The sequence below is a fragment of the Rhinoderma darwinii genome, chromosome 1, assembly GCF_050947455.1.
Source record: "Rhinoderma darwinii isolate aRhiDar2 chromosome 1, aRhiDar2.hap1, whole genome shotgun sequence".
Taxonomy (NCBI): domain Eukaryota; kingdom Metazoa; phylum Chordata; class Amphibia; order Anura; family Rhinodermatidae; genus Rhinoderma; species Rhinoderma darwinii.
This window is the reverse complement of record NC_134687.1, coordinates 113,382,787-113,397,337: the sequence shown is the minus strand read 5'-3', so window position 1 is coordinate 113,397,337 and position 14,551 is coordinate 113,382,787. Positions and strand designations below refer to the sequence as shown.

General features: G+C 43.2%; 1 protein-coding gene across 2 annotated transcripts in view; it reads right to left on the bottom strand.

Moving 5' to 3' along the window:
- The window catches only part of FSTL5 (follistatin like 5), a 645,404-nt gene that overhangs the window by 80,630 nt on the left and 550,223 nt on the right, over positions 1-14,551 (bottom strand). For both annotated transcript variants that reach the window (XM_075860283.1, XM_075860284.1), the window contains exon 10: positions 13,777-13,911. In XM_075860283.1, coding sequence (XP_075716398.1) covers positions 13,777-13,911 — 135 coding nt within the window. The remainder of the gene's footprint in view (positions 1-13,776; positions 13,912-14,551) is intronic.

Below are 14,551 nucleotides of genomic sequence, written 5' to 3'. Positions count from 1 at the left end.
CTGCATATTTTCCATCCGCAATTCCGGACGGAAAATACGCAGCAATTCCGTTACGTGCGGACAAGCCCTTAGTGTTCTATTGGTAGCATTTTGGAGTATGGATGTAGCCATCTCTATCTTGACTCTGATAACTTGCGGCTGCAGGATTTCCCACAACAAAAGCCATTCAAAAAGTAAAAGTTAAAGTTGCTTGATACTGTGTATTTAGTGCGTTAAAAGTCAACATAAAGATGGCGACATCTGTAAATGGGACTTCAATTTTAATATTTGTTTTTTTGAGGGGGGGATGGTAAAAAAGATCAATTCCACCGCTGTTTTCTGTATTGTACGGCGTGCCCCATGCGGTTTGAATAACATGTTATGTTTATTGCTCAGGTTGTTACGACCGTGTCGATAGCATATACTGTATGTGTATATGTGTATTTTATTTTTACATTTTTTTTTAACAAACTTTATTTTACTTCCCTTTTTTTTTTTTTGTCCCACCAATGGGCTTCAAAAAGTGATCTTCTGATCGCCTATATAATGCTTTAGTCTACCAAAGCATTACTGACAGTCAGTGTAAAACTGACAGGCAATTTATTAGACCATGCCTCTGGCACGTCCTAATAGACATACAGCCATGGCACGCTTTGTTAGGTCCCGGCTGTGATGGCAATTTATCGGCGGCCCACTATTGTGTTCACAGGCCACCGATGAGTAACAGAGGGAGCCACAGGCATTGCAGGAGCCTGGCTGTCAGTCCACGCCGGGTTCCCACGGTCTGAGGGGCATTGGCCATGTACTTTACTGGGAATTTTTCTTGTTGGGCCGGCCACTCCAGTGCTCAGGGGCCAGGGGAGGGCTGGGTCGGGGGACAGTGAGGTTGCCTGTGATAAACCAGTCTTTGGGGGATGTAATATTCTTAATTTTCAGGTTGTGAATCAATCTCCCATGCCATCTATAAAAGGGAGAGGTGTTATGAGTTATGTTTAAAAACCCAGGCATTAGGTAAATCTCCTTGACTGTGGGGGATAATCAGGATGTCCCTTCCCAGAGACATAATCAAATTAGTTTGCATGTCAACACAAGGACCAAATTTGCCTCTGTGGGGCTCCCATCACAACTGGGTGCTAATAATGTCAATGCTTTGGAAGCCAGACAGCCAGACTCCAGTATCCACATGTCTACAGAAATGGCTGTATAGGACAAAAGAAATATAATCCTTCAAAGTCAGCCCCCCTGTCATAATTCATCTTGTATATAACCCAGCTACGTGTATATGATCCAGGACCTCAGACGCTCCTTGGGTCTCAAGCGCAGGGATTCTCGGCCATGAGAAACACCAGAACTGAATGTTGGTTGAAATTATTAATATTTCATAGTCATGTTTGGTATGCCAAGAATGGTAAATATATGCCTGGGAACTTGTCGGACATTGTATCTCACTAGGATATTCATACAGTATAGGGAGTTAAGACCGATTAGAATTGTGTCCAGAAACTTTCCCTGTTTTGCATGTAATTAGCCATCCTCCTTCCACCTGACCAGGAGGAGGGGTGTTTGAACCCTTTATAATGGCATACCAAGAAATAGACAGTGTCAGACCACAGGAGATGCGACCACATTGCAGTTCTCTCCACCTTCAAGCTGTTCTCCTCAGCGGGATCTCTAACCTATCAAATACGTAAGAGGTCTGTTATTCTTTGCTTTATTCCCTTTTATTTTGTAACTGTTTTGCTTATATGTATGTCATTTTATTTACATCATTTTTGTAACCTTTTTTGTAAGCACTGTACTTTCGTATATTAAACCTTAAAATTAATAAATTTGTTCCTTGCTGCTCTAAACCTACCCAAAACCTCGAAGAGGAAAATCATAACCCGTTGAATTCTATTTAGATTCAGTGTGTGCCTGTTTGAACGTGTGCGTTACCAGGGGGAGGCTCTTGTCGGCCTAATACGGCAAGTGGTGGCAGCGTTTTGTGTGGATATGTGAACTGGTTTTGGGGTGCGCTTTAACTCATTGTTAGCCTGTTGCGATAGGCGTGTGTAAGAGTGAGACTGGACAAGAGGAGTTCCCCTTTACAGTAGCATCCAAGTCATGTGTGTCGGGAGTGGTGTTCGTGACACCGCCCATTGCTGCAAACTTTATTAAATAGCTGGGACAGAGCAGGGGAGTGCTGGGGACAGGAGTTGTGTAATGTAGTGTAGTGTAATGTGTTCTCTTGCACAGGCAGAGCGTGTGTGCTCTAGGCGACTGCATTATACATCAGATGAGACGTCATATAATGCAGCCGGCCATTCACTGCCTGTGAGGAGAAAATCGTGTAAGTGTTTACCCAGCAGACAGGCCAGGACGATGGAGGAAGAGAGGGCTGGGGAGGAGCAGTCTTACACACAGCTCTTCCCCTGCCTGCAACGTGTGACCGCAGACAATATAAAGATCCCCCCACGGAGCTGAGGACTGGTGAGTACAGATGTGCATGTGCAAGTAGGCGGGGGGGCTGTCAGTGTGATGTGGTGGCTGGGGGGGTGGTTCTTTATAAATCGTTTTTGTGGGAGGGAGGATTTTACTGTAAATGCTGTTCGTTGGGGAGGGGGAATTCTTAATACATTTTTTTGTGCGGGTGACTTGGCTGTGAATGCTTTGTGTGGTGGTGACTTGGTTGTGAATGCTATGTGTGGTGGTGACTTGGTTGTGAATGTTATGTGTGGTGGTGACTTGGTTGTGAATGTTATGTGTGGGGGTGACTTGGCTGTGAACGATGTGTGTGGGGGTGACTTGGCTGTGAATGCTATGTGTGGTGGTGACTTGGTTGTGAATGTTATGTGTGGGGGTGACTTGGCTGTGAACGATGTGTGTGGGGGTGACTTGGCTGTGAACGCTGTGTGTGGGGGTGACTTGGTTGTGAATGCTATGTGTGGGGGTGACTTGACTGTGAACACTGCGTGTAGGGGTGACATGGCTGTGAACGCTGTGTGTGGTGGTGACTTGGCTGTGAACGCTATGTGTGGGGGTGACTTGGCTGTGAACTCTGTGTGTGGGGGTGACTTGGTTGTGAACGCTGTGTGTGGGGGTGACTTGGCTGTGAATGCTCTGTGTGGGGGTGACTTGGCTGTGAACACGCTGTGTGGGGGTGACTTGGTTGTGAACGCTGTGTGTGGGGGTGACTTGGCTGTGAACGCTGTGTGTGGGGGTGACTTGGTTGTGAATGCTATGTGTGGGGGTGACTTGGCTGTGAACACTGCGTGTAGGGGTGACATGGCTGTGAACGCTGTGTGTGGTGGTGACTTGGCTGTGAACTCTGTGTGTGGGGGTGACTTGGTTGTGGACGCTGTTTGTGGGGGTGACTTGGCTGTGAACGCTGTGTGTGGCGGTGACTTGGCTGTGAACGCTGTGTTTCGGGGTGGCTTGGTTGTGAATGCTATGTGTGGGGTTGACTTGGCTGTGAACGCTGCATGTTTGGGTGACATGGCTGTGAACGCTGTGTGTGGGGGTACTTGGCTGTGAACGCTATGTGTGGGTGTGACTTGGCTGTGAACGCTGTGTGTGTGGGTGACTTGGTTGTGAACGCTGTGTGTGGGGGTGGCTTGGCTGTAAACGCTGTGTGTGGGGGTAACTTGGTTGTGAACGCTGTGTGTGGGGGTGACTTGGCTGTGAACGCTGTGTGTGGAGTTGACTTGGCTGTGAACGCTGTGTGTGGGGGTGACTTGGCAGTGATCGCGCCGTGTGGGGGTGACATGGCTGTGAATGCTGTGTGGGGGGGACTTGGATGTGAACGCTGTGTGTGGGGGGGACTTGGCTGTGAACGCTGTGTGTGGGGGTGACTTGGATGTGAATGCTATATGTGGGGTTACTTAGCTGTGAACGCTGTGTGTGGGGGTGACTTGGCTGTGAACGCTGTGTTTGGGGATGACTTGGCTGTGAATGCTCTGTGTGGGGGTGACTTGGCTGTGAACACGCTGTGTGGGGGTGACTTGGCTGTGAACGCTGTGTGTGGGGGTGACCTGGCTGTGAACGCTGTGTGTTGGGGTGACTTTGCTGTGAACGCTGTCTGTGTGGGTGACCTGGCTGTGAACGCTGTGTGTGTAGGGGTGACTTGGCAGTGAACACTGTGTGTGAGGGTGACTTGGCTGTGAATGCTGTGAGTGGGGGTGACTTGGCTGTGATTGTGTTTTGTGGTGGTACTCTAGGCTGTGAATGTGCTGTGTGGGAGTGACTTGGCTGTGAATGCTGTGTGTGGGTGTGACTTGGCTGTGAACGCTGTGTGCGGGGGTGACTTGGCTATAAACGCTGTGTGGGGGTGACTTGGATGTAAATGCGCTGTGTTGGGGTGACTTGGCTGTGAACGCGCTGTGTGGAGGTGACTTGGCTGTGAACGCTGTGTCTGGGGGTGACCTGGCTGTGAACGCTGTGTGTGGGGGTGACTTGGCTGTGAACGATATGTGTGGGGGTGACTTGGCTGTGAATGCTGTGTGTGGGGGTGACTTGGCTGTGAACGCTCTGTGGGGGGTGACTTGGCTGTGAACGCTGTATGTGGGGGGACTTATTTATCATCTATTCACAGCTTACGGTCATATCATATTTTTTTGCAGCGATTTTCCCAAAACAGTGGACAATGATATTGTTATAAAGAAGTTGCCCAAAAATTGCTGTAAAAAACTTAATGTATGGCGTAAGAAGAGACCCTAATAGATCATCTGTTTGGGGTAAGGGGGCTTTGCTGTTTGTTCTAGGTTTTTGTGTGGGGGAGGGAGGCGTGATCCTTAGGGTATATTTACACGTAGCGGTTGAGGTGCAGTTAAAAAAAAAATGCACACTTTTTTTTCAATTTGTCGTGGTTTTTTGATACAGTAATTGGCCACAGTTTTCATAGGTGAAACATATCAAATAAATGTTTCACCCGGAAAAAAAATTGGCGACCATTTAACGCATCGCAAAACTGCAGTAAAACCGCATGTGTTTTTTCAAATGTAGTTTTCAACCACACCTCAACCGCTATGTGTGAATAAAACCTAAGGTTTTATGTGATAATTTGCAGGTGGATCCTGCATGTCAGACACGCAGGACACGCTGTCACTGAACCCGTCAGGTCCACGGGACTGATGGATTCAGTGAATAGCACTAGATACAGCTGCTCTGTATAGAGAATACAAAGCAGCTGTATCTAAAAAAATAAAAATAATTTTTTGTAAAAAGTATTTGTAAAGTTTCACCAAACACACTGATACACCTTTTTATTAAAAAATAAAATAAAAATGCGCATTGCAAAGGTATACATAGCTTTTAATGTAGCATCTGGCCGCGTCACAAAAACGTGAATCTAAACGCCATGAAAAACACATCAAAACGTTGTGTGTGAAATCAGCCTTAGGAAATTAATTCTGCAATTTTCCTGCAACTCATATAGCAGTTGTTGCCGGTTTTGAGCCCTAGCCTAGATGCTATGTATCGGGGGAAAATTCTGTGTCGGTAGTGGGGGGCTATAAATCTGTGTATCATAGAATTTGCAAATGCCAAGTATCCGGATGAAAAAGCTTATATTGTAATGAGCGCAGGGGGGCCCTGATCATTGAACTGTATGGAGCCCAATATTTTATCTTGGCAGCCCTGTCCCCAACACTCAATGTGTTATAACAGGCTCAATATTCAAATAATCTAAAGAAATGCATTAATTAAAGGGGTTTCTGTGTTTCTGTTTTGATAAATCTTGTGCATAAAATACAGACCATAGACTTACATTACTGTTTCTTGGCTATTCCACCACTGATGGTTTCCTGGGTCCCCTGATGCTTCTTTATTTGTTATCTGGGGTCATGTCTGTCGTCCATAACAATGTTACATCATTAGCATGTGTGAGTGTGTGTGTGTGTGGGTGTGTGTGTGTGCTGTGAGACTGAGTGCTGTGTGCCTTACGTAGGGGCATAGCTGGGAGGGGACTGCAGGGGATTTCAGAGACTAGGCTGCCTCCAAACAGTGGGGGCAGTCAGTAAGTCTAAAATAGCCATTGTTTTTCAGTACACCCTTAAGGCCCTAATTAAACGACAGTTTTTAATGGCCATGTGACTGCCATTTTTTTTAAGGGCCATCACACGGCTGCATTAAAATCTGTTCACCCCAATGGGGCTATTCACACGGCCTGAAGTCCCCGAGCAGAGCATCAGCTAGCGCACTGCCCAGGGACTCCAGCGCTGCTCCTGACGTCACTATCCATATATGGGCAGTGACGTCATTAGTTTCCCATCGCTCCAGCGCTGGACCCAGGAAAGGAAAGTATAATAATTGTTTTGATTTTATATGTGGAACTATTTGTTTTTTTGTGTTTTTTTACAGGTTCGGTTGTTGGACTACTTCAGATTCGAGGACTACTTCGATGACAGTGTTTTTTTAATTCTCAATAAAATAGTTAACGAGGGTTGTGTTGGGGTTTTTTATTTCAATAAAATATTTTTTTCAATGTCTCTGTGTTTTTTAACTTTATTACTACCGCCTTAGTAATGGCCGCTGTTTGTTTGACAGTATCCATTACTAAGGCTGGGGCTTAGTGTTAGCTGGTGAAAAGGCTAACACTAACCCCATTATTACCCAGGTACCCACCGCAACCAGGTGTACCAGGAAGAGCCAGGTACGATACAGTTACTAGCGTTACCAGGTAGGGAATGGTCCACTGTTTTTGGGCTTTCCCAGCCTAATAATACCAGCATGCGGCAACCCCAGTACCCGACCATCGCTAAAGATGGTTGGGTACTGGATCATACCCCGCTCTTCCCAGTACCCCTGGTGGCGGTGGGTACTGGGGTAATAATGGGGGGGATTAGTGTTTGTCTTTTCACCGGCTAACTCTAAGCCTGCCTTAATAATGGACTTTGTCAATCAGCCAGAGGCCATTGCTAAGGCGGTAGTAATATAGTTAAAAAAAACACAGAGGCATAAATATATTTGATTGAAATAAAGCCCCCACACACAACCCTCATTAACCATTTTATTGAGAATTAAAAAAAACGCCATCATTGAAGTAGTCCTCGAATCTGAAGTAGTCCAACAACCGAACCTGTAAAAAAACACAAAAGAATAAATAATTAGTAACACATAAAAAAGCAAAGCAATTATTATACTTACGTTTCCTGGGTCCTGCACTTTTCCGTAACTTCGGGAGCTATAGAGGGCATCAGCACTATATACGGCCCAGCTTTCACCTACACTCTCCCCCCTGGCCCCCACTTAATCTCTGCCTCCTCCTATGACCCTCTCCCCCTCCTCCCACAGAGCCTCTGCCCCCATCTGTCTCCCCACCACAAATAAAGGTTCAAAATCCTCTTTAGTGTCCCCTGATCCTATGAGACCCCCCTGCCACTTTCTGTTCCCCATAGTACCCCTACCACTTGCTGCCCAGCATGCTGCACTATTTTGGTCACAATTTTTTTCTCTGCAATAGGAGCTTTTAAGGCGTCTTTCACACCGCAGTATTTCTATCAGTTTACTGTATGTGGCGGGAAAGGTCCAGGCGCATACGATAATTGGATACATAGACCCCCATACACCCCACGGAGGCAAAAAAAGCTTTTTTTTGCTGCGTGGAATAGTTTTGAAGGCTGCGCTATTCCATGTATATGTATGTGTTTTATTTTTAACATGGGCGTCTATGGAGGATGGACAGCAGAGACATCCATTGTTAAACTGTTTAATGCATCTCCTGGGAGCTTTATCAGCACATACATTATATTAATAGAAATACTGTGGTGTGAATGAGCGTCCAATGCAGCGTCCTAAGAGCGTCCAATGCAGATGTGAACACAGCCCAATGCTGACAATAATAATAAGGCTGCATTATTAAATCTATCGCCAATGTGGCTACAGCTAACGGTTTGCTGACTCCGCCTACTTTCCCTGGCCCCACCCACAACATGGGGCCAATTTTAGACGGCGGCCACTAACGGGCTTTATTCTGATGCATATGCCTTTTTACGGCGCTGCATCAGGATAAAGTAAACAGAGCAGGGAGCGTCAAATCTCCCTGCTCTCAGCTGCCAGACGTAGCTGAGGGCTGGGAGCATCCCTGCTCTGCCGTGTGAGATCGATATAAGTATCGCTCTCACCCGTTTAACCCTTTAGATGCGGTGCGCAATAGCGTGCACCGCATCTGAGTGGTTTTGGGGAGAGGGAGGGAGCTCCCTCTCTCTCCCACCAACACCCGGCGATAATATCGCCGAGTGACTGTGTCTCCAACGGCAGCCGGGGCACTAATAAAGGCCCCCAGGTCTGCATGTAGTGTATGCCTGCTAGATCATGCCGCAGGCATGACCTTGCAGATGCCTGTCCGTTTTAAACGGACAGGCAGTAATACACTGCAATACAAAAGTATTGCAGTGTATTACAATAGCGATCGGAGAATCGCATATTAAAGTCCAGTAGTGGGACTAGTAAAAAAGTAAAAAAAAAGTTTAATAAAGTTAATTTAAAAAAAAATGTGAAAAAAAATGAAAAACCCAGCTTTCCCCCTTACAAAATGCTTTACTATTAAAAAAACAAAATAAAGTTAAAAAGTTACACATATTTGGTATCGCCGCATCCGTAACGACCCCGACTATAAATGTATTACATTATTTAACCCGCACGGTGAACGCCGTAAAAAATGTAATAAAAAAACTATGGAAAAATTGCTGTTTTTTGTGAATCCTGACTTTAAAAAAATGTGATAAAAAGTGATCAAAAAGTCGCATCTACTCCAAAATGGTACAACCGCATCGGCAAAAAAAATAAAAACGTTACGGCTCTTCAAATATGGAGACACAAAAACAAATAATTTGGAAAAAAAAGAGTTTTTACTGTGTAAAAGTAGTAAAACATACAAAAACTATACAAATTTGGTATTGTTGCAATCGTAACAACCCGCTGAATAAAGTTAGTGTTATTTATATCACACGGTAAACGCCGTTGATTTAAGGCGCGAAAAAGAGTGGCGAAATTTCAGTTTTTTTTCTATCCCCCCCCCCAAAAAAAGTTAATAAAAGTTAATCAATAAATTATATGTCCCCCAAAATGGTGCTATTAAAAAGTACAACTTGTCCCGCAAAAAACAAGACCTTATACAGCTATGTCGACACAAACATAAAAAGGTTATAGCTCTTGGAATGCGACGATGGAAAAACGTAAAAAATGGCTTGGTCATTAAGGGGTTAAAGCAATTATCTTTTAATCAATCTCACTTTGTCAGGCTTCTCTTCTAAACATTTTTCTGCATTGTAAAATGAACCTTCTGCTATAATTCTCATAGAAGAAACTATGTGTATAAAGGGAACAATACTAATTCCACATAAATACTCTTGGCCCTTTCAAATGTGAAGGTGTTTGCATATAAAACTGATGTGATTGATTAGACACTTCTACACTAACTTCGTAAAAGCTCTTTAAAAAGATTTACTATATTTCAGAGATTTTCTTTGCATACATTAGTGTCTCAGGAAGCCATAATGTAGAAATAATTTTGTTTACATATAGAGCACAGACGCAGACATAAAATTAGATATCTGTATATATTATGTTTTAGGAAATTAACAAAAAAGGCATTGTTAAGTGCTAAGATGACAGGTTTATTTTTTAAAAGTAAAATAAAAAACAGCGAAATGGCAGCAGCTTCCAGTAAAAAAATTGTACTTTAATTTCTAGTGAGACAAAATGCTGATGTGGTCATTATTATAACTAAATCAGTTTGAAATAAAAAGCAGTTTTAACTTTGATGAATAAAATAATGTAAATATGTTTTTACTTGTGCAAATTAAGCTAAATGAAATGGTAGTAATAAGATGAGGCGGATTACATTTATCATTCTCTCAATGGTAATAAAATAACAATATAAAAATTATCAATAAATTATGTAAAGTTAGAACTCCAGTCAAAAATAAAAATCCCTCTATCAGCTTCCAAGTTGTAGCTTCATGTGATTGTTATCTCTATGACACTTCGAATGGAAACATTGATTGTTCACCTCTGAGCCTTCTTTTATAGCTAATGTGGTTCCCCTTTAGCTGCTGAGCCCCAGCTGGCATGCCTGCTACCCTGGTAACTGCATCTTTGTGGAAGATTCGGACATCCAGTGGAAAGAGGTTCTGTGCTCTAATCATAACAAAATAGCATTTTTGGCAATGAAAAATACCCCAAAAAACCTGTGCTTGCTGAAACCAAACATTGCATCCCCAATGCAAAGAATAATGATGACAGTATTATCAAGTGAGGGTAGCTCTGTGCAGCATGTCTGGAAGGCTTGTGGAAGTAAAGGGTAAAGCAGCAAATTACAGGAGATTTATGTAGGAAAACCTTCTGCAGACGAAGATTGATTTTTCCAGCAAGACAACAATCCCAAGCATAAGGGTATGTTCACACGCAGTGTTTTCAGGCGTAATTAGGGCTTTTTACGCCTCGAATTACACCTGAAATAATGGCTCAATTACGCCTACAAACATCTGCCCATTGCTTGCAATGGGATTTACGATGTTCTGTTCCCACGAGCCTTTATTTCATGCTGTCAAAATATGGCGTGTAAAATGACGGCTCATCAAAAGAAGTGCAGGGCATGTCTTGGGACGTTTTTGGAGGTGTTTTTCATTGACTCCATTGAAAAACAGCTCAAAAAACGGCCGTAAAAACGCAGCGAAAAACGCGATTTGCTACAAAAACGTCTGAAAATCAGGACCTGTTTTCGCCTGAAAACGGCTCCGTATTTTCAGACGTTTTTTTGTCACTGCGTATGAACATACCCTAAGACTAAAGACATAGGAATAACATAAAAAACCACCATTGTTAATCTCTACATATGTAAATCCATTTAACAATGTTTGGCTTGACTTGAAAATGGCTGGTCATTTATGGTCTCCATAGAACTTCACAGAGGATGAACAGATTTTTGTAGAAGAAGAATAGGGAAAACTGCATTGTCCATTTGTGCAAAGCTGATAGACATAATCCATAAAGACTCAAGACTGTAAGGGCATGGCCAGACATGCAGATTTTCTGCTGCAAATGTTGGTGTAGATTTGGGCATTTACGCAACGAATCTGCCACAGCATTTGCATATTTGACAGGTAATTCAGACGTTGCAGAAATCACAGCGGACTTGCCACAGATTTCAGTTTTTGCATTGCAAAGGCTGAAATCCGCAGTGAAATTCTGCTTCTTCTCCGCAACAGTCAATGCATGCTGCGGAGGGAAAATTCCGCACTGCAGCCTATGGTCCGCAGCGGAGTTTTCCGCATCGTCTGAACTGACTTGCCAGAAAATGTATTGAAACAATTGTCAAAAACGGCCGCTGGAGAATTCCACTGTGCACTGTCCGCAGCGGAATTCCAAAGCAATTCCACCACATCTGGCCGTGCCCTAATTGTTGCCAAAGTGGTCTGTATGAAATAATGAACTGGAGGGGCTGAATAGTAATCAATCATTTTGTGTTTTTGTATTCGTGATTAATGTGCCTTAATTGTGGAGATTCGTTTTCACTTTGAATTTAATATTTTTATGTTTGATCACTAAAAAATATAAAATCACGGTGATTCAATGTTGTTTGTTGCATGTAACTTGTTATTATAGTCTAAAGATTTTTCGCTATATGACTATAGACCAGAGCTTCTCAAGCCTCACTAGCCAAAACATGACCATACCTATGGCTGGGTTCACACGTGGCGGAATTTCACTTAAATTCCGCTGCGGACACTCCGCAGCGTTAATCCGCAGCGGAGCCGTTTGTCCATTGACTTACACTTTAATTTAGCAGTGTTTGTTTAGACGAGGCGTAAAATTCCGCTGCGGAGCATAGGCTGCGGAGCGGAATTTGGTGTCCGCAGCATGCTCTGTCTGTTGCGGAGCAGTGGCGGACTCATGGCGGAATTTCTCCATTGACTTCAATGGAGAGTCAAAATTCCGCAATGAAGTCCGCAGATCTTATGTGTGCTGCGGAGCGTATTGGTTTTACTACCATGACATTTCTTCATTCTGGCTGGACCTATGTATTTCTAGGTCTACAGCCAGACTGAGGAAGTCAATGGGGCTCCCGTAATGACGGGAGCGTTGCTAGGAGACGTCTGTAAATAGTCACTGTCCAGGGTGCTGAAAGAGTTAAGCGATCGGCAGTAACTGTTTCTGCACCCGGGACAGTGACTACCGATCTCAATATACATGTATCTGTAAAAAAATAGATAAGTTCATACTTACCGAGAACTCCCTGCGTCTGTCTCCAGTCCGGCCTCCCAGGATGACGTTTCAGTCTAAGTGACCGCTGCAGCCAATCACAGGCCAAGCACAGGCTGCAGCGGTCACATGGACTGGCGCGTCATCCAGGGAGGTCGGGCTGGATGCCGAAAGAGGGACGCGTCACCAAGACAACGGCCGGTAAGTATGAAAATCGTTTACTTTCACTAGGGAAAGTGCTGTCCCTTCTCTCTATCCTGCACTGATAGGGAGAAGGGAAGCACTTTTCCCGCAGTCCGCAGCAGCTAGTCCGCATCAATGTACTGCACATTTTGTGCAGATCCGCAGCAGAATCTGCAACGCAGATTCTGTGCGGCATTGATGCGGACAGTTGCGGAGGAAATCCGCCACGTGTGGTCATGTCCTAAGTCTGTGGTTGAAGTCCATGCCAAAATCAAGAAAAAAATTCTCATTTGTCTTAGGAAGCAGGTATAACATCAAAATAAGCACATCAGGAGCCAATTTTTTGTCTTCATCAAGGATTGTTGCAGTCAGAAAATGTCCAGTTCAGCAGGAGTGACCAGCATATGGCAGCAAACGCATCAAAACCCCTTCTCCAACCATCCCTCACCAGAAACGCGGGGACGCCTCTCCAGTGAGGCATGCCTCAATGTTATAAAAGCACTGTTATAGAGTACCACGTAATAGTCTAGACTCATATTTGGTTAATAGAAAAATCGTGGGAATTGCTCATAGTGCAATGTTAATTAATATTTTATCGAAAGTACCTCTAAAAATACACTTTGTGCGAACACATTAATATATTAGAGCACAAATATTCTTTAATTCAAAAACTAGATTGCATACTATAAATTGTTTTTAAAATTGATTATTGAATTAGACAATTTGCTGACTTATCTCTCACTATGTTATTATATTTATATACCCTATTGTTGCTTTGTATACTTATTAAAATAGTAGAGTAAAGGCCCTATTACATGGGCCAATTGTCGGGCAAACAAGTGTTCACGTGAAGGCTCGTTCCAGAACATTTCCCTGTGTAAACAGGGCAGCGATCAGCCGATAAACAAGAAAACGCTCGATCATCTGCTGATCTGCTCTTTTATGCAGAATTTAAATATATCGTTGTCGGCAGCACATCTCCCTGTGTGAATAGGGAGATGTGCTGCCAACATGATGAAAATGTAAGGGGACGAGCGATCTGAATAATGGGCGCTTGCCCCCATACATACGCAATTATTTCTCTTTGTGAAAGGAGAAAATTAGCTGTCTCGTTTTCACGGCCCACATAAAATTCACAAGTCTTTTTATTCATTTTTGAAGAGATAAGCTAAAGATATAATACATAGCACAAAGTGTCAGGACATTACATATATTTAATTTCCTCTCCTGCTTATTGAGTCTCAACAGAATATGATAAATGTTCAAACTTCAGTTTAATGGAATAGTTGTGTAATAATCATAACAATATCAGTAATACTGACAATGGATAAGCCAGAGATAACAATATATCTGTTGCAACATACTGGGGCTACAAAATTAACCAATGTACCAGTGATAAAGGCAGAAAAATGGACTTTATATTGTATTACATACGTGTTTTTCTGGCTGAGTCTTCCACAAAGAGGGAAGAAATATCTTCATCCACTCCAGCTGCATTCTTGGCTATGCAAGTATACGCACCAGTGTCTTCATAGCGCACATTGCTGATGTGCACTTCACTGCCATTTGCTAGGGAAAAAAATAAAGATCTTAGAAATAAATTACGTTCATTTGTCAAGTATGTTGTAGTCAAGACCTATTCATTTCTTTATGTAATGTGCTTATGTACAGAAGTTTGGATGTATCTACTAAAGTTAAATGGAACTGACAAATCTGTAATGCCTAAAATTTCTCCATGAGTTTATTTCTTTGCTTTAAAATATAATTATTTACATTTTAATTCCATTTGTTTGTTTGTTTGTTTTTTGGATGTAAGGCATGTGTAACTAATACTGTATTGCTTGGTATCGTAAAACAAAGAATAAACCTAGAAATTAATAACACCGTAAATTAAACAGGAGATAAAATTGCATAAAATGTTTGTCAGTCTATATGATATTCTGCATGTTCCTGAAATAGTCTTCGGCAAGACTCACAAATCGCGTATTTGTAGAGGATTTTTTTGCAGATTTTGATGCAGATTTCTGAGCCAAAGCCACAAATGGGAAATATAAAGGAAAAATGTATACTTCTCCTGTGGGCGACCTATCCACAGGATCAGTGCGGATCCGACACCCGAACCCCGCACCGATCAGCTGCTCCGGCTGCCTCCGGGCGCCGAATGTTTTGAATGGTGTGCAGTAGTTGGACCCGGAAGCAAATTGCTCCG